Source organism: Cibotium barometz, chromosome 10 (assembly GCF_041138505.1).
Source record: "Cibotium barometz isolate CiBa-2024 chromosome 10, ASM4113850v1, whole genome shotgun sequence".
Classification (NCBI taxonomy): domain Eukaryota; kingdom Viridiplantae; phylum Streptophyta; class Polypodiopsida; order Cyatheales; family Cibotiaceae; genus Cibotium; species Cibotium barometz.
The window spans coordinates 40,721,379-40,746,880 of record NC_141055.1 but is presented as its reverse complement, the minus strand read 5'-3'; the positions used below and the strand labels follow the sequence as shown (position 1 = coordinate 40,746,880).

Below are 25,502 nucleotides of genomic sequence, written 5' to 3'. Positions count from 1 at the left end.
TCACCTGTTCAGCTTTTTTTTTTTTTTTTTTTGGGGAGCTTTCATCCTTAAAACCTGTTTTTTAACGAGGTGTCTCACCCTCGTTTCTGTCTTCTGCACAGGATCCCTTTTGTTTTCTCATGAAGGCGGGCTTTAATGTTGCAGCAAGGACCAGCAGAAACAGAAGGCTCACGTTGCAGATATCTCTCTCCTTGAACTGAAGAAGGTATCTTTCTGAAGTTCCTGGTTGAGCAGCAACCTGGTGCTATGTCTAAAGACAGAGGAGAAGCCCGTGGTGGAAGCCGTGAATCCATTGAAAGCAAGAAGCGTGTTGAGGATTCGATTGAGAGGACATCTCCATCTACATCCAAAGGGTTTGCGAGGGAGAAAGAGCGGATGTCCATGGCTTCCACATCGACAGGTCGACGTGTAGGCTCTGCTGAGACAAGGCCTGGATTTGAAAAGACCAAGTATCCAGATGATGGTGAGTGCCATTGCTGGTTGCTTGTCTGATAACAATACTTTTGTCACTATCTTTCCTGGTTATAGCACATGTAGGAGTCTACTTTTTTCTGTACTACTGTTAGCGAGTTGCTATGAAGCTCAGAGAGGAAAAAGCATGCAGCTACATTAAATGTTGGTGCTTTCTTTCTCTCATCTCTCGATTTTGCAAAAGAGAAAAAACCATGCTAATGGGGTGAAAAGCAACCGAAAAAATAACACTAATCTTGCTACTTTTTTGGCCTTGACCCTAGCCGTAGGCAATTCTGATACCATGTAACAAATCTGGGAGGTAGGGAGGATCAAAGCAAATCAATGGCCTCACATTGGATCAGGGAAAGTATTGATAAACTTCTTGCAACACAATGACAAATGTAAATCAAAGCTCTAACTCATTGCAAATCTCCTCACAATACATTGTCCAAGGACATTAATCTATAACTCTGGAGAGCTTATCCATATAAAATCACAAGTTGATATCTAGCCCACCCATAATCCGAGATAGTCTGACAAGCCAGGTTATGCAGTGGCAACTGCATAGTGTCTTCTGAGGTTACCACTATGCTAGCTATAGGTACAGTGAAAGTGTGTATGCTTGTTCCGATGTTTCTCACGGTGCAAATAATTTCTCGCTTATTAACAGTTTTTACAACTTATATTTGAATGGGCTTTGCATTCTATTTCATTTTTTGTGGGCAATGCTGTTTGAAGTTTCTATGTTGGGCTTCGTGAACACATCACTAGTGCAGGTTTGCAGCCACAATTCCACTACCCTTTTCTTTTTACTTTTCTTCCATAATTCTATTCTTAGCGTAACACTGGAGTACAGAATGGCTTGTTTTGGTTTTTCTCTTAATTAAAATTAACTATAACAAAATTTATCCCAAAAATACATTTTACGTACTTATGGGGGTATTTCGTTGAGGTGTACAGTTTAGGAGAAAGACTTGTTGGATACTCTTATTGTTTTGGGATACACTTACCTTCAAGAATATGCAGCTTTTGATGGTTCGATGTGCCCTTCTATGACTTGTGCTCACCACATTGTTTAAGGTTGTTGATGTCGTGTTGAGCAATTTCTTTTTGTTATGCGCTCTTGGCATTGGATCTTGAATAGTAAGGGAACTTGTGAGGTGCCATAGGTGTAGGTGGAGATTCCTCACACGAAGATTGTGGTTGTCGAATGCACAATGAGTGCAAGTGGAGAAAGTGAAGGGGGGTGCTTCTAATGCATGTATGTTCATGCCAAAGGGTGGACAAGAGAAATCTTTGTGGGATAGTGAATTGAAAGAGTTGACAAATTATATTTACTTAAAGATATTTTGTGACTTCCTAGGTCTGCACTTGTAGTTAGAGGTATTATGGATGGAAATCTGGTTTGTCAATCTTTGCAAACTTAGCTATTTATCTTGATCTATGGCTTCATTTGCTTCTTCCATAAGATGTTATGGGAATGAATGCCTATCCCATGGAATATTATTTTTGCCAAGTAGTTTGAGGCGTACTTCTAAGTTGTATGCTTCATTGATTGCAATTGTCAGGGTCCTTTTAGTAACTTAGAAGCCTTTACTAACTGCAGACTTGGGGATCCTGAAATTCCAGTTCCTTGAACTTTGTTTCCGTGAAGGTCACGGAAGGAAATGGTTCCATTATGACAGTGAATGTCAGCTTGATTTTTGTGGAGCCAATCCATTCCAAGGATCCCGTCGAAAACTCCCAAAGGTATAACTCTAAACTGACAGTCAGTTAAATTCTCATCTAGATTGAACTGAATACGATCTGTCTCAAGGTGAGTGAAAAGAATCTTCTCACTTGCCAATTCAACTTGTATAGGTTTTCTTGATTTTTGATCTAAGAGTAGCTTACGTAAGCATCTAGAGGAAATGAAAGAATGAGTGAGCCATATAGCTTAGCACGATTTTCGATGAAATCAGACATGACAATCCATGAACAAGAGGATCGGTACTTGTACATTGTATAATTATGTTTGAATTTCTTTGACTTTGTGTGCTGTTTTTGGTGTGTGGACAATGCTTGGATTTATGACATGTGATAGTCTGTTGGGCTCCAAACTAGGCCAGTATCCAGTAGACGCGAATGATGCATACTTGTTTGTTGACTAGCTTTTGTCTAGTTTTTGTAGAAGGTAAGCATGCATTTATTATATCTAACACATGTGACAGTCCATGAAGATGTACCATCAAGAACAAGGACATCGGTCAAAGAAAAAAAGACATTGAGATGTTGCTAGATGAGCAAATGACACCACAAATATGGGGAAAGACTAGATGCACAAGCTCACCGGATGGGGCTAGTATCTTGAAACATATGGAGATATATGATGTACTTGGAACACATGGAACATATGGATGTGTTTGGAACACTTGCAGTCTACAGTTGAGGGCAATTGCGATATAAGAGGGAGGGAATGTAACTATTTGGTCCTCATAGCTCTATTTCACATGATGAAACCCATGTGCGGACACCAGACATGTGGAAGAAGACATGGAGACAGGGTTTATAAGATTTGATTAAAAAAAAGCACCATTCTTAGTTAAAAAGCATGAAAAAAGCAAAAAGTCAAACATGGTCGGTCGTGAGCCAAGCCGAAGCAAAAAGCTAAAAGTTGCTTTTTCAAAAAGTAGCTCCAGGGCCAAAAAGCAAAGTAAAAGGCAAAAGGAACACTTTTTGGCAAAAAGCAAGGCTTTCCTAAGTATAAAAGAAGCATGAGCCTCTCTTGAGCATCAAGTTGAAAAAGAACCTCTTCATCGCATTGCCATCTTCGTTGAAGCATGGAGATTATCTTCTTCATCATCATCTACTCGATCATGAATCAAATCATGAAATTTTTCATTGATGTTTGCTGATTCAGAGTGCCTCCATTAACTGTTGTGCCATGTCATCACCTTTTCGTATGACTGTACGGACTTTCAAACATCCTAATAATTTTAAAAATTTTAAAATTGCTTCAAAAATTCTAAAAATTACTTTTTGGAGGTTTTTATCGCCTGAAAACCATTAAAACAAGTTTTATATCAATTTTCTTGCGAGAAAGAGCATTTCCATGGCTTTCTTCATCGACAAGGCTGGAGGAATTGTGGAGATTACTCATGGGATGAGCGAGTGATACTTGGATTTAGACTTGGACTTAATCATTGGATTGGAACTAGAACTTGGACTTGATCATTGGATTGGAACTAGAGCTTGGATTTGATCATTGGATTGGACTAGAACTTGGATTGGAATTGGAACTTGGACTAGAACTTGGACTTGGACTTGGACTTGGATTTGGATTCATTGGATTTAGACTTGGATTCATTGGATTTGGATTTGGATATTAGATCTGATACTAGCTCGGTGAGAGATATTTGAGGGTCATTCTCGTCGTGTGCTCGGCATTAGAGATCTCGTGTTTAGACATAGACATCGACATCGACTTGGATATCCTATATCGGCATATCTATTTGTTTTGTATTCATTGATTGCATTGATCTTGACTAGCTTGCCCGTGGATTGTTCGTGAATATATTTTTGAAGGGAGCAAGGTCTGTTTCTCGCTTATTGTGGTGTAATGTGCAAGATTTCTATTTCCTTCTCTCTCTTTCTCTCTCTCTATATATCTTTATCTCTTGGACACATCGTTGAGTTTGTCTCGCTACACTCCACTAGGCTTACAGATGTCTATCAAAGCTGTTGGCATCGTATTATTTGACACTACCATAGGTCCCAACTAGGCAACCTTGGACAATGTCTGTCTAGTTTCTAACTTGGGTCTCAACTTACTTTTTGTATTCCAGTTGACCCAACTCGATCGTGGAGTTTATCTCAACAATCGAATTGTTGAGGTGATTGATGACACTATCGGTGTCGTTGTTGCGCAAGGTCAAGCACAAAAAGATGGCTTATATCGGATGTCTAGTTTTCTATTCGAGTCATCTTTCAAGGGTTTTGAGTTTCATCGGGTTTGTGCTCTTTGTGACCAAAACTCTTTCGGACACTGAACGACTATGGCACTATCGCTATGGTCACTTGCTCTATGACATCCTCTATGAGTTGTCTAAGGACCAATTGGTTGAAGGCATACCTCGTCTCAAACTAACCAAGGATGTCTGCTAGCCATGTCAAATGGGTAAGTAGCATCGTACACCGTAGTAAGCTCTCCTCTAGCACAACTCCACCACAATATATCTCTACAACATAGCTGTGTTCAGGACAAAACCCTGTGATGAGATCGTCAATAAAGCCTTTGTTGATGAATTCTCTATTTTGGCCACTAGAGCCTGAGATGAATACATTTTTTGTGAGAACCTTATCAATGGCCTCAAACTTGTCAACCTTGGCTGATGAAAAGAATAACAGTTGCAATCTCAACTGTTCCAGATGTCGAGGCATCATCTTTTTGTGTGTGGATCACGCCAAATTCATAGTGCACCTTTGTTGACTGGCTAGAGATCCCTTCGATAAGCATTCCAATGGTGATGAAATCAACAAAACACACAAGAATATATTCATATTGTGAGTTTAGTGTGTTCAAAGCAAGTGCCAACTTCGAGAAAAATTCTGACGAGAGTTGCTCCTTTGTACCATATAGGTCCATGATTGCCAGTTGAAGTGGTACATGCTCTTCACTACAGAAGGCTATAATCTTTGTCATATCAAAATCCAACTTCGAGAAAAATTCTGACGAGAGCTGCTCCTTTGTACCATATAGGTCCATGCTTGCCAGTTGAAGTGGTACATGCTCTTCACTACAGAAGGCTCGTGCTCAGGGTATCCTCAAGTTGATTCACTTTGACTTGAGTGGGCAATACCCAATCCTCTCCTTGAACGGGTCACTCTACTGCATGTTGATTGTAGATGACTATTCGAGGTACATTTGGGTGTATTTCCTAAAGCATAAATCAGATGCTTTCCAATACTTTACCATGTGGGTTCGGTTAGTCACTAACCAAATGGGTGTCTCGATTGAGATTGCTCGTAGCGACGATGGTGGTGAGTTTATCTTCCATAAGCTCGTTGAGTTCTTGCAAGAGCAGGGGATTCAATGCCAACTCACCTTCACTAACTCCCCCTCACAAAATGCAATGGTCGAGCGCAAGAACTGTGCCGTTATGGATATGACATGCTCCATGCTCTTTGCAGCAAAGTTGCTTGAATGCCTTTGGTCAAAGTCGGTCAACAGTGCGGTGTACCTTCTAAACCGTTGCACTAGAGTCGTCGTTCCTCACAGGACTTTGTTTGAGGCATTTTATGATGAGAAACCTACTGTTTTCCATCTTCGTGTCTTTGGGTGTTGTGCTTACACACACTCCGAATGACACGGGGCAAGCTTGAGCCAAGGAGTGAGTTGCTCATTTTTGTGGGCTACTCTTCTGAATCAAAGGCTTACAAAGCCTTTGATTCAAGATCGAATAAAGTCTTCGTTCGTTGAGACATTGTCTTTGATGAGTGGGACTTACTTCGCCTTTCGTTGTCACCATTCGGTCCCTTCATTAGTCTTCATTGATGTTTCACACACGGAATAGAGCCAACTTCCAAGGTGCGAACGGCTTTTTTCCACAGAAGAAAGTTGAAGTATTTATTGGCAAAGTTTGGCCTGAAAGATGGCTACAGAACATGAGCAGTATGGGACTTTATTCATTAGGGCTGCTTATAAGTCAACGGCTTCACATGCACCTTGGCTGCATTCAGCGTGTGAAACACTGATCAAGATTGGTGAAGGGACCAAATGGTGACATCTGTTGCCCATACCACCCGAACAAGAATCTCCTCACAGGACCTCGTTTGAGTCATTTTATGGCGATAAACCTAGTGTTTCCTATCTTTGTGTCTTTGGGTGTCATGCTTACACACTTCGAATGACACGAGAGGCAAGCTTGAGCCAAGGAGTGAGTGTGGGCTACTCTTTTGAATCAAAGGCCTACAAAGTCTTTGATCCAAGATCGAACAAAGTCTTCGTTCATCGAGACATTGTATTTGATGAGCGCGACTTACTTCGTCTTTTGTTGCCCATACCACCCGAACAAGAATCTCCGATTGTGCCACATGAATCCAATCGGCTGATCGCACTCCACCTCTTTTGGAGCCTTCCTCCTCCCGAAAGTCACCCAGGGATCCTTTATCTTGCTGGTACCAACATACCATGCGGGATTCAAGCATGCTTCCCAACGATACCCCTTGGACAGTACTCGTCGGTTCACCAAGCTCAATCCTCGTGCCTCATTTGTCTCTGTGTTTTCAGCAGAGTGAGTGGTGCATGATGAGCCAACATCATGGAAAGAGGCAACCAAACAGCCAGCCTAGAAACAGGCTATGGAACAAGAACTTGAAAGCATTGACCATAATGACACATGGCTTGTGGACCGACCTCGTCATAAGAAGGTCATTGGAACCAAATGGATATTTCGCACAAATTTAAAGCCGATCGTACTTTGGACAAGTACGAAGCCCAACTTGTTGTGCAAGGTTTTTGCCAAAAAGAAGGCATTGACTTCGACGAGACCTTCGCACCCATAGCTCGAATGATGACCATCCGTCTCTTACTCAATCTGGCCGCACACCACAACTGGCTGGTCTAGCAAATGGATGTCAAGAGTGTCTTCCTAAATGGCATTCTCGATGTAGACCAGCCTTTGGGTTTTTCGCTCCTCGGGCATGAGGACAAAGTCTTCCACCTGCATAAAGCTCTTTACGGGCTTAAGCAAGTCCCTCGAGTGCGGTATCATCGCATCGACAAATTTCTACGCAACCAAGGGTTTCAACCATTTCACTGTGATCCCAATATCTATATCCATATAGATTAGGGGATGGTATACTACCTTGTGTTGTATGTTGATGATCTCATCATATCTAGTTCAAATCAAGCCAAAGTGGTTGATATCATGGCACAGTTGAGACAAATGTTTGAGATGATTGACTTTGGTCTTCTCTCGTGCTTCCTTGGCATGGAGGTGGTCTAGCATCTTGATGGTATCTTTGTGTCACATTAAAAGTACCATCTTCAACTAATTGCTTTCTATTTTCTTGATGGTGCTATCCTTGTGGGGCCACCCCACTGGAACCAACCATCAAACTTACAAAGGAGGCGGACTCACCGCCACATGAAGAGCGGGCCTACCGCCAAGTGGTTCGTCAACTCAAATGGCTCACTAACTCTAGACTTGACATTTCCTATTGCACATCAGTGTTTCAATGCTTCGAAGGAGCCACATTGGAGTTCACCGATGAGGGTTGCTCGCTATCCAGCGGGTACCTATTTGTTTGGACTTCACTACAACTACGGGTTCACCTTGCGTGTGGTTATACGGACTCCGACTGGGCCGATGATATTGATTCTTGGCGCTCACATGGTTATTTGTACTCACTTAGATGTGGCCCTTTCTCTTGGTCTAGCAAGAAGCAAGACACCATTGCAAGTTCTTCAATTGAGGTCGAGTATTGGCCCTCTGTGATGCCACCATTAAGGCTATGTATTTCCATCGGCTACTTGAGGAGATGCACTTTTCCATGGACACCGCTACTATCATTTACGTCGACAGTCAGAGTGTGATTGCCCTTGTCGGCAATCCTATTTTTTCTCACCGTACCAAGCATGTTGGTGTTCATTTTCACTTTACCAAAGAACAGGTTGAGCTTGGTATCGTCAAGCTCCAGAACATTCCTACGGCGGACAACCATGTCGACATTCTTACAAAGTCCGTCAATTGGCCCATCCTCAAGCATTTGCGCGAGTGGATTGGCATTGGTCCTCCACTATCATCCTTAGTATCTTGAGAGGGACCATCCTCACCAGTTATCTATCATTGTTGTAAAGGACGTGCGAGTAAGTGAAAACCCCGTGAGGGCGCTCCTCATCTGAAAACCCTATGCATAGCATTTATCATCCTGCAGACCCTTTGCATCTCATTTTGTTTTTTGTGTTTGGGGCGCATGTGTGAACAAAAACCCACATGGGCGTTCATGCATGTGAAAACCCCTTGCATTGTGGCATTGATCTAGTACGAGTCCAAACTCAAAAGACTCTACAAAAGACGAAGAGAAGAACGAATGATCTACACTTGCAACATCTAATCTACCTAATGCCAAATACTTCATCATGTTCCTCTTCATCCACTTACCATTTTCTTCTTCTCTCATGGTCCCTTTTTGGCTTGACAGGGGGGGTGTGACAAAACAGGTCCAAAACGACGGCCCAAAAGGGCCCAAGAAGGCCCTCTATATTAACCTTTCAAAGGCCTTTTCTCCAGGTCGGCCAGGTTGGCGGACAATGCCAGCCGGCCTGGCTTTTTGAGGAGCCAGCACTATATAAGGTCCACGTTGTCGCTCCTTTCCCATGCAATCATCTTCATCATCAGGGCGGCCTACTTCTTCGCCATCGAGCATTCAGTATCGGCGCTCTACCCACATCATCAAGCTTCAACGCATATCATCATTGAGCATCTAGCCTCACATAGCATCAGCACTTTGCCCATGCTTCACCTGTTCAGCGTGGCCTGCTCCTTTGCCATCCAGCATTCAAGAGCAGCACTTTGCATCCACACCATCTTGGCTTGCGTGTGTGCAGCACCCTATGTTTTACATAGTCTTGCGTTTTCGCAGGCCTTGCTTAGCACCCATTCAACAGCAGCCCTGTGTTCGCAGTGCTCTACATCACTCGGAGTGCCACTGCAATCCTCGACGCGAGCCTTCGTCACTGAACTATTGTGGAGAAGGGCTTAGTGCGATTGAGGTCTTCATCATTTTGTTTACATGTTCTTGTCCAAAAGAAAGGCGATTCATTTTACAGGGTAGTTAATAAGATAATCATTAAGAATCGGTTTTCCATATTAAGGATTGATGCTATCTTGGATAAATTGGATGGTTTATCATGCTTTAGTCGCATAAATCTTAAAAGCGACTACCATCACGTGAGACTGATACCTCAGGATGTACACAAGATATTCTCACACCCAAGTTGTCACGGTATGAAAATACGATACGATACTGTACGAGAATTTTTGGTACGATATAAAATTTTGGGATATCGTACGATAAAATACGGTTTTTTTTAAACACTTACAAACTATGGAGCTTCAAGCTTGAATGTGAGGAAAGGTTGGGGGGGGGAGGAGTCTATAGTGCTTGAGGAACTAGAACATGGAGATGTGTCTCTCCCAGTTGGATTTCCCAATTGTCTCCAAAAAAGAGCTTGCATGGGTAATGCGATACCAAAGGTCTCCCAGTGTAACGTTTATGACTAAGGGACCGTCCTTGCACAAATACGGGCAGTGCATCTAGGGTGATAGGTTTAGGGACTCTTCTGTAGATCAAAATGGCCTTGTCCAAATCTTCTTCCTCGTACATAACTTGAGGATCTGACTATCTAGCCTACGTATACCAGGGATCTCCAAGAGATGCAGCAAGATTCTCTCATCCTACCAATCAAGTGTACACTACCAGTCTACCTTGCCAGATTTTTTAGGTCTCTCGGCAACCCCATATGGAATACTGAGTGGACACGAAAGTTGTGAAGTATTGCAAGCATTAGGGATCTTTGTTGAGCAGTTTTTTTAAAAAAAAAGCATTTGAATTTTTTTTTCTCAAGGTTTGGAGGAGGGGAGGGGAGAAAAAAAATATCGTACCGTACAATACCGTACGGTACGAATAGGTTCGAGTGTGAGAAGCCATATGCAAAAATCTGTGTGTTGTGTAGAAAGAACCACTTTACTTGGGACATCGGATTGGATAGTAGGAGCACTGGGGATGAGCGTATACAAAAGATATTAGAAATTGTTAAACAACTTTGTTCTTTTTTTGGGATTCACTATTTTTCTTAGGAAGTCAATGCTATACTATACTAAGCTAACTTTCCTATTTACAAACCTTCTCAGAGGATGTGGACGCAAGTCTAAAAGTTCTATTGATTGGAATGAAAAGCTAGATGAGGCTTTTTGAAGCCTTGTTCTAAGAGCGTAAACCTCTTACTTTTGAGAGCAAGAATGTAAGCATAGTGGGGCGTGCCGTGATAGACTCAACCTCATGTCCAAGAGATAGAGATATATAGAGAGAGAGAAGGGAATAGGGATCTTGCATAGTACACCACATTGAGCGGGGAACACGCCCTTGTCGCTTTCAAGAAATTTTACAGGAACAATCCACGTGCACGCTGGCCAGGATCAATACAATCAATGAATACAAAACCAATAGATATGCTCATGTAGAATATCCAAGTCGATGTCAAGGCACAAGATCTCTGATGCCGAGCACACCACGGGGATGACCCACAAGTATATCTCTTACTGGGCTAGTACCAGATCCGATATCCAAATCCAATGAAACCAAGTCCAATGAATCTAAGTTCTAGTTCCACATCTAAATCTAGATCCAAGTCCAAAATCCAAGCTCCATGTCTAAGGTCTATGTTCCATGTCCAAGCTCTATGTCCAAACTCCATGTCCACGTTCCATGTTCAAGTTCCATGTCCAAACTCCATGTTCAAGCTCTATGTTCCATGTCCAAGCTTCATATCCAATCCAATATCCAAGTCTATATCTAATTCAAGATCCAAATCCAAGTTTTAGTTCCAATCCAAATCCGTGTCCAAGTTCCAATCCAAGTTCTAGTCCCAATCCAAATCCGAGTCCAAGAATCACTCCCTCATCCCTTGAGTAATCTCCACAACTCCTACAGCCTTGTCAATGAAGGCTTTTTGGCAAAAAAGCAAGGCTTCCCCAAGTATACGTTTCAATGAAGATGGCAAAAAGTAAGGCTTTCCCCACGCTCATGCTTCTTTTATACTTGGGGAAGCCTTGCTTTTTATCAAAAAGCCTTCATGCTTTTGCTTTGCCTTTTTATGCTTTGCTTTTTCCTTTTTGCCTTTGCTTTTACTCTTTTTACTTTTATTAATAAAATATTACTCAACTTTTGGTGCTTTGCTTTTCTAGCTTTAAGGCCTTAGAGCTGCTTTTTGAGAAAGCGTCTTTTAGCTTTTTGGTTCGGCTTAGTCTCCTCTTTCCAATGGTGCCCTTGGCTCGTGGTTAACCTTGTTTGACTTTTTACTTTTTCTTGCTTTTTTGACCAGGAATGGTGCTTTTTCTTAATCAAACCTTATGGACCCTGTCTCCATGTCTTCTTCCACGTGTTTGGTGTCCGGGCATGGATTTCATCATGTGAAATAGAGCTAGGAGGATCAAATAGTTACAAAGAAGCTCTATGATGCCCAGGTGCAGAAACCTACTTAGGAGAAAGAGTTTTATGTTGTGATATATGCTTTGAAGATATGGAGACTATTTATATGGCTCTAGATTTATAGTTTTGATCGACCATGAATCGATCGAGTATGTATGTGACCAGCTTGAGTTTAAGAAAGGAAGACAAGGTGGATTGAGTTGATACAAGATTTTGATAAGAAAATTAAATATAAGGAAGGAAATCAGAATTAGATTGTTGATGCTTTGAGTAGGATTTTAGAATTTGAAGATTAGCAACAATAGAGCTCAAACAGAGTGAGAGAGGCACACAACTTGACGATGATTACGAAGTAGAATGAGTGGTACGAGTTACAAAGGATAAGTACACCCCAAATGATAAGTAGAATGAGTGGTGCGAGTTACAAAGGATAAGTACATCCCAAATGATAAGTGTTAGAGAGTGTTCACATGCAGGTTAGAAAAAACCTCCTAAAGAGAGAAAAAGTGTCTTGGCTAGTCCTAGAGTTGTCACACCCCTACCCATGACATAGCTGTTTTGCAAGCCACCATGGAGTGATGTTGTGAATATGTGCAGGAATTTGGAAGATCAATCCCCAAAAGGAATAAGCTTAGAGCTTTGCAGAAAGCTTTAAGCTTTTCACGAGGAAGAGCCTTCATGAATAGATCTACCACATTGTCATGTGTAGATATGTAAACCAAGCTGATCTCTCCTGTGTTGTCATGTGCACAGTGTGTGTCTACCGTGTGCTATATGCATGCAAGACTAGTTTCGAGGCTTGGGGAAGCTTCGAACTAGGCAGGCTGATTTACGAGCTGAGTTAGGGAAATACTAACGGGCGGATACCCAAGGACGGGCGGCCGGCCGGCCAAGTGTGGACGCCCGATGACCGGCCAAGAGCCTATAAAAGGGTGGCCAAGGTTAGTTATTGTGATATAGAGAGTCTCGCGAGTTTGTGAGAGCTCTATGGTCTTGGAGCTTGGATCTAGTGCAAACGTGCACTTGCTTTACGGAGCCGAGGCCGGCAGCAATCTCAAGGCCCGTGAGGGTAGCTTCGTGGCGGTATGGGACGTCACGAGGAGGAGATTGGTCGGTACGTCAACCTAGTTAGCTCAGCTTGTGGCTCGGTGGGGACAGCCAAGACTGTGGGCTTGCCCACGGCTGTCATGGTTGGGACGTGAGTCAGGCCTGCACTCCCCTTGTTGTTTGTTTGTTTGCAGGTTTCGAGTCTAGTACCAGAAACGATCACGAGGAGACCCGGTGGGGATTTGACAGTGGTATTAGAGCATACCTCGTGAAGAAGCAAGTCGGTAGGTAGAGAAGAAGAGGTCGAAGAACGGTATGTGTTAAAAAACTTGCTGTTTTTTCTGTGCATACTGCAGATTTCAGAATAGTATGTGTTTTTTCTTCATCAAAGAGATCCATGTTGATGGGAGATGGTAGTGTAGTAAGGGTTGATTGCTTTGCAAAGAAGAGAGAGAGTTGTGGGTGCAGTCGCATAAACTGCAGGAAGAGAAATCATAAAAAAGCACGTTGCTTTCGTTGAACGTGAGAGAGAGAGAGAGAGAGAGAGAGAGAGAGAGAGAGAGAGAGAGAGAGAAGCGGTTGTGGCATGCTGGTCGAACGCTGGTGAGCAGGCGATTGGTAGTCGAGTCTGTGCAGTCGATAAAGCTGGCAGTCAGCGTGCGAGGGCAGCCGTGCTGGCAGGCGTCTAAGGCTCTATTTGCAGGCGGCCAGTAGGCCTGCGTAGCCAGGCGAGTCCAGGTCTACGCCAGGCGGCCAGGCAGCCAAGCCACGTAGGCGCCTAGGCTAGGCCAGGCGGGCTGGTGCCCAGGCCAGGCAAGGCAGCCGCCCAAGCCCACGCAGCCTCACGGCAGGCCTACGCGAGGCTGGCGCAGGTCGCACAGGCGCCGGTAGCAGTTGGCGATGGCGACAGATGACATCAGCAGCTCGTCGACGGCACTAATCTAGGGGGGAAAGAAAAAAAAGCGAGGAAAGCACGTTATTTTATCTGCTTTCGTTTTTTTTAAAGTTTAATTTTTATAGATTAAAGAAACCCCCCCTCTCCAAATTTTAAAGGTGTTTATTTTTTTTTAAAAAAGAAAAAAGAATATATATATCCATATATATATATATATATATATATTCAAGAAAGAAAAAAAAACACAAAAGCAAAGCAAAAGCTAAGCCTAGCTTTGGAGATTTTTGGCTTTTGGGAAACCTTGATAAACCCCCTCAAGTGGGCTTCTTGCCACACATCTCTCAAGTTTTCAAGCTCTCAAGCTCTCAAGTTCGCTCGCACTTTCATTGTGCAAAGATCGAATTTTCTCTCCACATAGCCTCTTCACGATGTCGACCCAAGAATCAGAGTTGGAGCCCCTTGTGGAACGCGAAGGCTTGCCGGCTACGAAAGGTACCGATGCCGATCTTTTTGACGATTTTGTGTCAAAATCAGATTTCCAAGAGTTCAAAGTAGCTCTCGAAGCTTCTTCGACGGAACGTCAGGCACAAATCGCAGCCCAGATGCAAGCTTTGCAGAACTCCATCGCTCTATTGACCACTACCCTCTCTACTTTCTCGGGTATGGATACTTTGGCTTCAGCTTTAGGCCCCAACATTACTCCGGAACCGTTCGGGGGCGAGCAAAAGCAGCGAACCAAGGAGATCGTGGACACGTGGCTACACAAGTGGCAAGTTCACGTTCAGTTTCATCCATATGATGACGGAAAGAAGATCCAGTTAGCAGCAGGTTTCCTGTCCGGCAAAGCTTTGCTTTGGTGGAAGGAACTCAACCCTAAGCCAACGACTTGGGCACAATTCGAAGACGTTTTCAAGAAAGAATTCCTCAAGAAAGAGGATGACTATGATGTTGTTGCCCGGTTTTCAGCTTTGACCATGACCTCGCAGCACCTCACTTATGAGGTCTACCTCCAGAAGTTTCGTGACTTGCAGATGAAAGCTACAAAGATGGATCCCACTACTCTGTTGGGGTTTTTCGTAGCTGGTTTACCAGACTCGTACCGTTTACAGGTTAAAAATAACAAATGTAAAACTTTGGACGAGGCCATTCATTCAGCTCGTATCTATGATGATACGATGGTCTCTTCCAAATCGAAACCCGTTACCGAACAGGGGAACAAGCATAAGAGAAAGTTCTCCGCACCTATGGCTAACACGACTGAAGGCAAGTCTTCGGACCAACCTTCGAAGAATACAAGTTCGACACCAGCCAAGAAGAAACGACTCCTTAGGGCTTTAAAGCTCAAGAAGGAAGGACGTTGTTTATCTGCGAAGAAAAAGGACACATGCGTAACGAGTGCCCGAAGCAAAAGGGTACCAAGTCAAACGCAGGACCCAAACCAAAGGCAGCTAACCAGGTAAGTCAATTACTGTACTTTCTCGCCCTAGTACTTGTTCTGATTGTTTGTTCAATTCTAAGGTATTTGGCATGCATGATCTTCTCCGAGTTTATGGAGAAGTGAATGACCAAAAGATTCACATTCTTTTAGACCCTGGCAGTTCGCATAACTTTGTTAACTACAAACTTGTGCAGAAATTGAGTCTTGATACGACATTCAGCGACCATACTTATGAGGTACGCCTACCTGCGGGAAGGCAAGTTTGGGATCGCAAGGTGGAGATGCTTTCAATCCAGATTCAGGACTACAAAGACACTCTGGAATGCTATGTCATGCATCTGGAAAATGTAGACTTGTTATTAGGGATTGAGTGGTTTAAGACTCTTGAAGTCCAGATAGATTGGTCTAGTCATATTTTTTCTTTTCAGCATAGGGACACCAAGTATAGTATTTTAGGTGATTGTATTCATCCCTCTCAGGGACCTCTTGTAAATACAATTGATTTTGGAAATATAATGAATTCTTTTTTGAATATCGCTTTCCATTGTGTATTGATTCCACTTTCTTCTTTTCTCATCCCTTTCATGGATGTAAATGAATTGAGTGTGTTTGAAAGCAAAGAATTACAGAAGATACTTGATTCGTTTCAAGATGTATTTCCTAAGGAACTGCCATCGGGTTTACCACCTGAACGGGCAGTAGATCATCGTATTGACTTGATCCCTGGTGCTCATCCTATGAGTATTCCACCTTATAGGATGAGCCAAGCTGAGGAAGATGAGTTGGCTAAACAACTCAAAGATTATTTGAGGATGGGCCAGATCCGTCCAAGTAAATCACCTTGGGGTGCACCTGTGTAGCTTAGGAGAAAGAAGGACAATACTTGGAGAATGTGTATAGATTAAAAGAGATTGAACAAGTTGACCATTAAGAACCGTTATCCTCTTCCTAGATCAGATGACCTGATTGACCGGTTAGCAGGAGCGAAATATTTCACGAAGATAGATTTACGTACTGGCTATCACCAGATACGTATTCATGAAAGGCATGTCGAAAGAACCGCCTTTCGGACTAGGTATGGCCATTACGAGTTTCTCGTATTACCTTTTGGGTTAACCAATGCTCCAACCACTTTCCAGCAAATGATGAACGATCTTTTTCGTGAACATTTGGGGAACTTTGTGGTGGTGTTCCTGGACGATATTTTGTTATATAGTCGTACTCTTGAGGATCATGTCAAACACCTCACGATTGTCTTATCTATTTTGAGACAGAATCGACTATATACTAAGTTAAGTAAATGTGAGTTCTTTATGACCGACATCATTTACTTGGGACACAAGATCACTAGAGATGGATTGAGCATTGACTATGACCAAGTTCAGAAGGTTTTGGACTGGCCTATACCGCGAACAGTGAAACAATTTCGTTCTTTTCTCGGTTTTGTTGTTTTTCTTCGGAAATCTGTACGGGAGTACTCTGAGCTCACACTACCGATGATCGACTTATTGAAAGGTCGTGGACGTAAGTCCAATCAGCCTATCACTTGGAATAACGATCTGGATATGGCCTTCAGACTTTTGAAAGATAAAGTCAAGGAAGCACCTATCTTAGCATTGCGTGATCCTAGTCGGCCTTATGTTCTTGAAACTGATGCCAATGACTATGCTATTGGGGTTGCTTTATTTCAAGATGGTAGACCGGTTGCTTTTGAAAGTAAAAAGCTAGACGACACTCAACTCGTTGGCCAACCCTTGAGAAGGAGCTTTATGCTGTGATTCATGCTCTCAAGGTTTGGAGACATTATTTATAAGGCTCCAAGTTTGTGGTATTGACTGATCATCAGTCAATCAAGTATGTGTGTGATGCGGATGATTTGAGAGGAAGGAAAGCTTGTTGGGCAGAGTTAATGCAAGATTTTGATTTTGAGATCCGTTATCGGAAAGGGTCCATGAATAGTATTGCAGATGCGCTTAGTCGAATTAGAGAGGTGAATACTTTGTCGTTCACCGAGATTTCTACTGACTTATTTCAGTCATTGAGAGGGCTTTGCAAGACTGATAGTTATTTTGGTCCATTTTGGCAGAAGATCCAGGACGGGAGCTCATTGATTGACCAAGACTCGATGACTAAGCAGTCTACTATTCAGGCTGCAGGAGGCCAGTGGATGATTCGGAATGGTTTGCTATTCCGTAATGACAAAATTTGTGTACCACAGATCTCGAACATTAGGTCTAAGATTCTTAAGGAGTGTCACGACGCTCCTTCTGCTGGACACCCTGGGGTACACAGGACACTATCGTTAGTGAAACACGCTTTTTATTGGCCGAAGATGAAAGGATATGTAGAAGATTATGTTCTCAAGTGTTAAATTTGTCAGGCAAATAAAGCTGAACGCTTTAGACAGGTTGGGTTGTTGCATCCTTTGCAAATCCCAGGTAATAAATGGAAAAGTATTTCCATGGATTTTATTACCGGATTGCCAAGAACACATCAAGGCCACGATTCTATTTGGGTTGTGGTAGATCGCTTGACAAAAATGGCTAGATTTTTACCAACCCGGAAGACTATTACAGCTACGTAATTAGCTCGCCAGTTTATCGAGCAATTGTTTAGACTGTACGGGTTACCGCAGGACATAGTCAGTGATAGGGACTCTAAGTTTACGAGTGATTTTTGGAAACTTGTTTTTGAGAAGTTGGAAACAACTTTAAATTTGAGTTCCTCTGATCATCCTCAATCTGATGGCCAAACTGAAAGAGTGAATCAGATTTTGGAGGATATGCTTCGGGCATATGTATCCAAAAGACAAGAGTTCATGGGAGGATTATCTTCCTATGTTAGAATTTGTATATAACAGTACTAAGCATACGAGTACAGGGTTTAGTCCTTTCATGCTTATGTATGGTTTTCAACCTAGATCACCTGTTACAGTAGGATTCTCAAGACTTCAGCATGATGCAGCACGTAATTTTTTGCAAGATATGCAGGAAATGTTACAAGTTGCAAAGAAATCTATTAGAAGTGCTCAAGACCGAGACAGGTTTTATTCTAATAGACATCGTTCACCTAGAGAGTTCTCTGAAGGAACGATAGTGTATTTGCGAGTTCCGAAAGATTCCGAGACTTTACGGGCAGGTAGATCTCCGAAATTATCCCCTAGATACTGTGGACCATTTCGTGTTACACGACGGATTGGTTCAGTTGCACATGAATTGGATTTCATGTGAAAGTTCATCCTGTATTTCATGTCAGTAGACTTAAGGAAGTACTGGGTGGAACAGATCAGTTAGTTACTCCTCAAGAAATTATAGATGTTCAGGACATGACATTTGTTCCGCACGAACCTGAAAAGATTCTTGGATTTCGTGAACGAAGATTGCGTAATACGCTTATCACGGAATACAAGATCAAGTGGAAGGATCGCGTTGAGGAGGACGCTACATGGGAGACATTGACTACTCTTCAGAGAGATTACCCTGGCTTTTTAGTGAGCTCAGGAGTGAGCTCTTAGAGGAAGGGGAGTATGTCATGTGCACAGTGTGTGTCTACCGTGTGCTATACGCATGCAAGACTAGTTTCGAGGCTTGGGGAAGCTTGGAACTAGGCAGGCTGATTGACGAGCTGAGTTAGGGAAATACTAACGGGCGGACACCCAAGCCAAGAGCCTATAAAAGGGTGGCCAAGGTTAGTTATTGTGATATAGAGAGTCTCGCGAGTTTGTGAGAGCTCTATGGTCTTGGAGCATGGATCTAGTGCAAACGTGCACCTGCTTTACGCAGCCGAGGTCGGCAGCAATCTCAAGGCCCGTGAGGGTAGCTTCGTGGCGGTATGGGACGTCACGAGGAGGAGATTGGTCGGTACGTCAACCTAGTTAGCTCAGCTTGTGGCTCGGTGGGGACAGCCAAGACTGTGGGCTTGCCCACGGCTGTCATGGTTGGGAGGTGAGTCAGGCCTGCACTCCCCTTGTTGTTTGTTTGTTTGCAGGTTTCGAGTCTAGTACCAGGAACGATCACGAGGAGACCCGGTGGGGATTTGACATGCGTGGAGCCTCCCCATGACATAATGATAATGCACCTCAATGTGCTTCATGCATGATTTGAGCATGAAACACTACGTTCCTTGCAACTGGAAATGTACTCTGAGAGTTAAGTGTAGATAGGAGTAGAGGATTGATGTCCAACATTAAGATCTGCCAAAAGGCGTTCGAGCCATACACACTCAATGGTAGCTGTAAATGTTGCTTTGTACTTAGCCTCATAGCTAGATGTAGCCAATGTTGATTGTTTCTTTCTGAGCCATCATATGCATGAACCACCAAGAAAGAGACAAGCGGACACTCGTGTTGTAAGATCTTGTCCAATTCGAATCACTAAAGGCATGCAGTTGCGACTCACCACCTTGGGATAGAACAATCTAAGGAGTTGGGTGCCCTGTAAGTAGTGAAAAACCCGCTTGACAACGTGTCAATGCTTCATTGCATAAATCTACTCAATTGGGAGACTTCATTTTGAATGTCTGGCCTTGTGTTGCATAGGTAGATCAAGCATCCAACAACATGGTGATATAGTGTCTAATCAAAAAACACTCCAGAATCATGAGTGCTAAACTTGGCACCTGTCTATACCTAACCTGTGGACATACGTTTGACAGAAACTCGGTACGAAGGGCTTTGTGTGAATATATGCTCTTATATGTGTGTGTGTTTGGAGTGCGTGTGAGAGCATATCTTGATACAGAGTTCTACACCCACTATTGGGCACTGATGACGTTAGTGGGGATGTCGTAGTATCTAGTCCATACTATGTATAATGAGTTGATAGTTATATAGTCTTGTGGGTTCGACTACCATGAGTATATAACATGCACGTTCCTAAAAGGTGAATTTGGGCGTGTTCTTGGATTCATCTAGGTGTATATATATACAATCCACAAGATTAAACCATTTAGGCAGTTTGTCTGTACTTTAATTGCATCATGACTATCCCATCACCACAACATAAGATATGAATCCCCAAATAGTAATGCGACGGACTCAAATTTGTCATCTCAAAAGAAGTTTGTAATTTATAGCCTTACAGATTGAAATTTGATCAACATTCGGGCTTTTGAGTAGCATGTCATCAAGGTACAAGACGATGACCAACAAATCCTCTTTCGTCTTTTTGACATAGAAGATGCTTTGTGGGAGTGATACAATACCCATTTGACTATTTCTCGTACTAGGCTTTGGGAGCCTAGTTAAGGCCATACAAAGCCTTTCATAACTTACACACTTTGTTTTCTTGACCCTTTTGAACAAAACCACAAGGCTAAGATACATATACCTTTCCATGTGAATCACTGTTCAAGAAGGCGGTTTTAATGTTCAATTGATGCACATTCCATCCATGATGTGTTGCCATAGGCATCATAGCAATGATGCACTTGATGGTGGTCATACGAGAGGTGGGAGCAAAGGTCTCATCATAATCTATGCCCTTCTACTGTGCATAGCACTTTTGAAAATTCTGGCTTTGCTGTGATTAATGCTACCATCAGATTGTCTCTTAATCTTATAGATCTAGTGTGTACCAATAGCCTTCTTTCCCCCAAAAGGCAAGTCAACTAAATCCCAAATGCCATTTTTCAAAATGAAATCATATTCTTGTTGCATGGTGTGCATCCAATTATGATCCTCTTGTGCTTCCTCAACGGAAATAGGTTCCTTGTCATTGCAAGTTCCGATGCACCATTTTTCTGTGGTGTATACATGATACATTGGTGCTGAATGCTGTCAGCATATTTATCTCCATATGCTGCCCATGTATTTTCCCATATCTGATCCCTTTTATGGCCCTTGGTTGTGGGTTGGTCACCTGCATTCTTCCCATGTTTTTCCCCTTTTTTCTTGTTATTTTTAAGGGTTTCAACTTGTTCCTCATTAGTGATGCTACCTTCTCACGTCAACGCCACCAACACCACTGATTGTACAATTGCCGTTGTGCAGCAGTTCAAACAACGCCATCAACTGTCATTGTCGCTTGTTGTAGAGCTACCGCTCGCCTCTGACACCTTTGTCCCGCTATTGCCTGCCACCCATCACCTACAGATATGCCGTTGCTGCCTCTATCCTATTGTCGGGGAGACTGTAGCTACCGATGTCGTAACATAACCTACAGTTGACGTGGTTGCTTATCATCACGCCCATCAGCTACTGGCTCATCATCGTCTTCAGCCCACCACACTTAACATCATCAGTACAAACATAGTAGTTAGGGGGTTGTTTGAAATGGGTTTCCTAAAAGTTTCAAACGTGTTTCGTAAAATCAGCCCAAAGTTTCCTACCTACAGGTTTTTGCATGTATAAAATTTCAAATATATACTGTATAAAGTATGTAAAAATAACACTAAATGGATAGAATACATGGAAACATCAATTTGAAGTCTACAGTCTTTGAATCACAAATGGATAGAATACATGGAAACATCAATTTGAAGTCTACAGTCTCATACACACCCTTTCTCTCCCTCCCTCAAGGCTCATACATACACTCTAATCTCTCTCTCTCTCTGTCTCTCTCTCTCTCAACTTTCACTATATATCTATCTATCACTATATATATATATATATATATATATATATATATATAATAGACCCCTCTAACATCTCTAAAAAATATGAGTCTTTCGAGGCGCGTACCATACCCACCTCGTACCAAACGCCTTTGACGCCTCTAACAACCATGAATACAATGGAAGACTTAATGGAAACACAATCACATAAGAATAACGTACAACTACTACTATATTTCTATTACAAACAGCCCATTGGGCTTATTTTTAGGGTTCAATCTCTTGGCCCACAACCATGTACTGTTTACTGCTTAGGCTCCTGACTTCTGATGTCCAACTTCCCAGTGTCCTACTCTCGGCCTTTAGCTGTGTGGCCTGTCTGCTGCCCACATGGCTGTCTTGGGCAGCCCATAGTGGGGTGTGTTACAGTGGCAGTAGCTGCTCATAGAAATGGCAGCAGTGTTTTTTAGATGCAAGAAGAGCAAGCCTACCCAGGACTACTTTTGGCACATGAGGAGCTTCATTCAGAAGCATTTATTAATATAAATGGAATAGTGTAGATGTGTAGGTAAAATAGTCCTACAGAATGGAAAAGTTCCTGTGTATTCTTATCACTGTAATTCTATGGTCAACATGATCAATGCAATCTCAGTGTATTTTAGTGGCAATGAGCTGCAAACTTTTTAAGATTTAATTTTTGTGCCTATGCAGGAGAAGACTCGGAGACAGACAGTGAAGAATCAGATGTTAGTGGTTCAGATGGAGATGACACTTCGTGGATATCTTGGTTTTGTGGCTTGAGAGGAAACGAGTTCTTTTGTGAGGTGGATGATGAGTACATCCAAGATGACTTCAATTTAAGTGGCTTGAGCAGTCAAGTGCCTTATTATGAGTATGCACTGGATCTCATTTTGGATGCAGAGTCTCCCAACGGTGAGAGTTTTGTTGCTTTTTTCTTTATGACCGGTTGGTCTTACGTAGGAGTTCTTAATGCTGAATGGCTATTGAATCTGTTTGGCTAATAGTTTGCTAAAAAATGCGTTCCAAATGTTTCCAACTTGTGCGAAATGTTTTTTGGAGTTTTTTTAACAGTTGTTTTTTTTCAAACAATTTTTTTTTAATTTTTTTGTTGTGGAGTATTATGAGGATGATGCTAACACTTAAGCTTCTCTCGAGATTGTTTTATTTTCTTTGGGTTTGGTGATTGTAGTTTTATGTTTTATTGGAATGTGAAATCTGGATAATGACTCGTGAATCTGTAGTTTTTCTTGGGCCAGCTGCCCAGACTCCAGTGCCAAGAGTGCATGCAACACTCAAACGTTTTAGAGTATGTAGTCTGTATTTTTAAGGTCTTGTGAATCTCGTTATGAAATGTTTGAAGAACTTTTTTCAGAAAATTAAAAAACATTTAGTACCTGTTTGAAAAACGTGTTTCAAACTTTCAAGAAACGTATGGCAACTATGATTTGCCTATGGGTAGAGGCTTTGAATGGAACAAGCCTACTGTATCAAATCTATTGACCCTTTTTCGCGTGACCACGAAATAAAGCTAGAAGCACCAAAATAATTCAAGTTTCTCTATAAGGCTTCTGAGTTAAGCCCTGTATATGATACAAGAGATGGATTGAGGTTTTGAAAAATACAATAAATTTTCAAACATGTGGAAGTTTTTGCCACCATGAGCCAGCTATTAAAGCATAGAGAGAACAGTTATCAAAGCCTTACCTCAGAATCTGAAAGCTTGGAGTCAAAGAAAGCAGCAGCTGTTTATGAAATGAAAAGCTGTGCTAGAAAGATGTTATTTAGAATTGCATGGCTAACCACAGAGATTGGGCAACATGGATGAGCCTAAGGGTTTTTTTAAAGGTGAAAGTTGAAAAAACAAGTTGTAGGTTGACGTGCAAGTAAGAAAACCTACCCATGGGTTCCTCCTACAGAAAGAAACTTTTCTCATCTCATTTTGTGACTGGAACTTAATAGATCTCAAAGTAAGAGCTGAGCTCAATGCTTGGAAGTTAAGGATTGATAGGCTATGCTTTAATCTCTTTGTATCACGATTGCGTTTGTGATTTATCAATCGAGTGCAGCTGCTTCACATGCACATTGGCATCAGGGCAAAAATTGAAGTGTTCAGTTCTATGAGGAGTTTGAAGCCAAAGATTTACTACATGCTGGTGCACTTTACATAGGTATGATTGAGTCTGTACTACTGTCTTTGCTGACATATAGTATACCAAACCTCTCTTTGGTTCAATGGCCGTGGTTATCCCATCTATGATGAAATGAAGCAAACGTGGACACAAGTCAAAAGAGGATGGAAGGTGTCCAGTTCAAGAGCTGGCACTTAACTAAATGCCAAGTAATACAACATGCAGCAATTGAGGCACCAGCTGGTTGAGCATGAGGATAGAAGGCGCTCAAATCAAGAGCTCACACTTTACTAAGTCCAAGTAGTGTGACATTGAGCAATGGATGCACTGGCTGGTTGAGCAAGAGGAACTAGCTGACTAGGTAGAAAGTGGTCTGGAAAGGTGGTAGAGTTGGGCCCTCACATGTGGAAAGAAACGGAGTTTATTTTTCATTTGACGATATAGTGTGCTAATGTTGAGGGTGGCTTTTTTTTCTGTTTTCCAGTTGACATGCTGACTGACGAGCAAAATGAAATGGTGGAATCTGCCGCGGAAATGTTGTATGGGCTAATTCATGTCCGATACATTCTTACAAGCAAAGGCATGAATGCAATGGTAAGGCCACATATATGTAACTAGGAAGTGCTGTTATGTATACACTTTGAACAACCGTTCTTTTTGGGAGCCTTGCAGTTGGAAAAATACAAAAACATGGATTTTGGTAGATGTCCAAGAGTATATTGCTCTGGCCAGCCCTGCTTACCTGTTGGTCAATCTGATATTCCTCGCACCACCACTGTGAAGATTTACTGCCCGAAGTGTGAGGATGCTTACTACCCGAGATCAAAGTACCAAGGCAGTATCCTTATGTGATGATTTGCTTTCTTAATTTAATCTAATCTGCATAATTTAAGGCAGTATCCTTGGTTATTTGCTTAATTTCAAGTGAGTGGAATTTATCCAGAAGTCCAATCATAAAATCTGAGAGTTTAGATGAGGCTTTTGGTAATACCTGACCAAAACATAGACATTGATGGAGCTTACTTTGGGACGACTTTTCCTCATCTCTTTTTGATGACGTATCCATACATGAAGCCAGTGAAGGCGACGGTGGCCTACGTGCCGAGGATTTTTGGCTTTAAAATTCACAAAAGTGCAAAGTAGAATCATGTTGCATGCCATACGATGGACTAATGAGAATCGGTTAGCGCTGAGCCCACAATGGTTATGGAACACTTTCTCAGCTGGAAGCTGGCCAACTTAAAACAGTTATGTCCTTGGAATCACCTACTACTACCACCTCGACCATTGAGAATGTATGAAAAAGCCGTTACAGTCGTACGGTTTTAAGGTGCAGATTTTTAAATGGCTTCATTGTTTTCCTGGATTCAAAGACTTGCAAACATTGAGCATCTGAAATTGTACAACTGTGTGCTTAATTGAAAAAGTAACTAGCCTGCTTGGGAAGGTATTCTAGTTAGCTGTTGATTACGTAAAACCCTGGTTTTTAGGAAAGGAGTTGGACTGCTGATTTGGCACTTTGGCATTAAGTTTAACAATCCTAGGACTTAGAAGTTTTGTGAGGTTTCTTCCCATGAGAGCTGCATATCGGCTGGAGTCTGAAGCCTCCCCCATCTACTGCTGGGAGCGCCCTATAACTAAATCTCTCCCCAAAACACAAAAATAAATGTAAGTTTCTTAAACTTAAAATTTAAGTAGCTAAAGTTTAGTCTGAGTTGGTGTTTTGGCAGTTCCATTCTACTTTGGATATCTGTAAAGTCTCATGTGCTCC

The 25,502-nt window shown here is 42.2% G+C and overlaps 1 protein-coding gene across 2 annotated transcripts in view; it reads left to right on the top strand.

The window, feature by feature from the left end:
• Nucleotides 1-25,208, top strand: part of LOC147634902 (casein kinase II subunit beta-1-like) — a 25,621-nt gene extending 413 nt beyond the window's left edge. The window contains exons 2-6 of one of the 2 annotated variants that reach the window (XM_086804138.1): nucleotides 145-463; nucleotides 22,293-22,514; nucleotides 24,216-24,325; nucleotides 24,404-24,569; nucleotides 24,738-25,208. In XM_086804138.1, the coding sequence (XP_086660264.1) occupies nucleotides 247-463; nucleotides 22,293-22,514; nucleotides 24,216-24,325; nucleotides 24,404-24,569; nucleotides 24,738-24,874 (852 nt within the window). In that variant the 5' untranslated portion in view covers nucleotides 145-246 and the 3' untranslated portion in view covers nucleotides 24,875-25,208. Of the gene's footprint in view, nucleotides 1-101; nucleotides 464-22,292; nucleotides 22,515-24,215; nucleotides 24,326-24,403; nucleotides 24,570-24,737 lie in introns of both variants that reach the window. The other variant, XM_086804137.1, reaches the window with a different exon arrangement.
• Nucleotides 25,209-25,502: the final 294 nt, after the last annotated feature.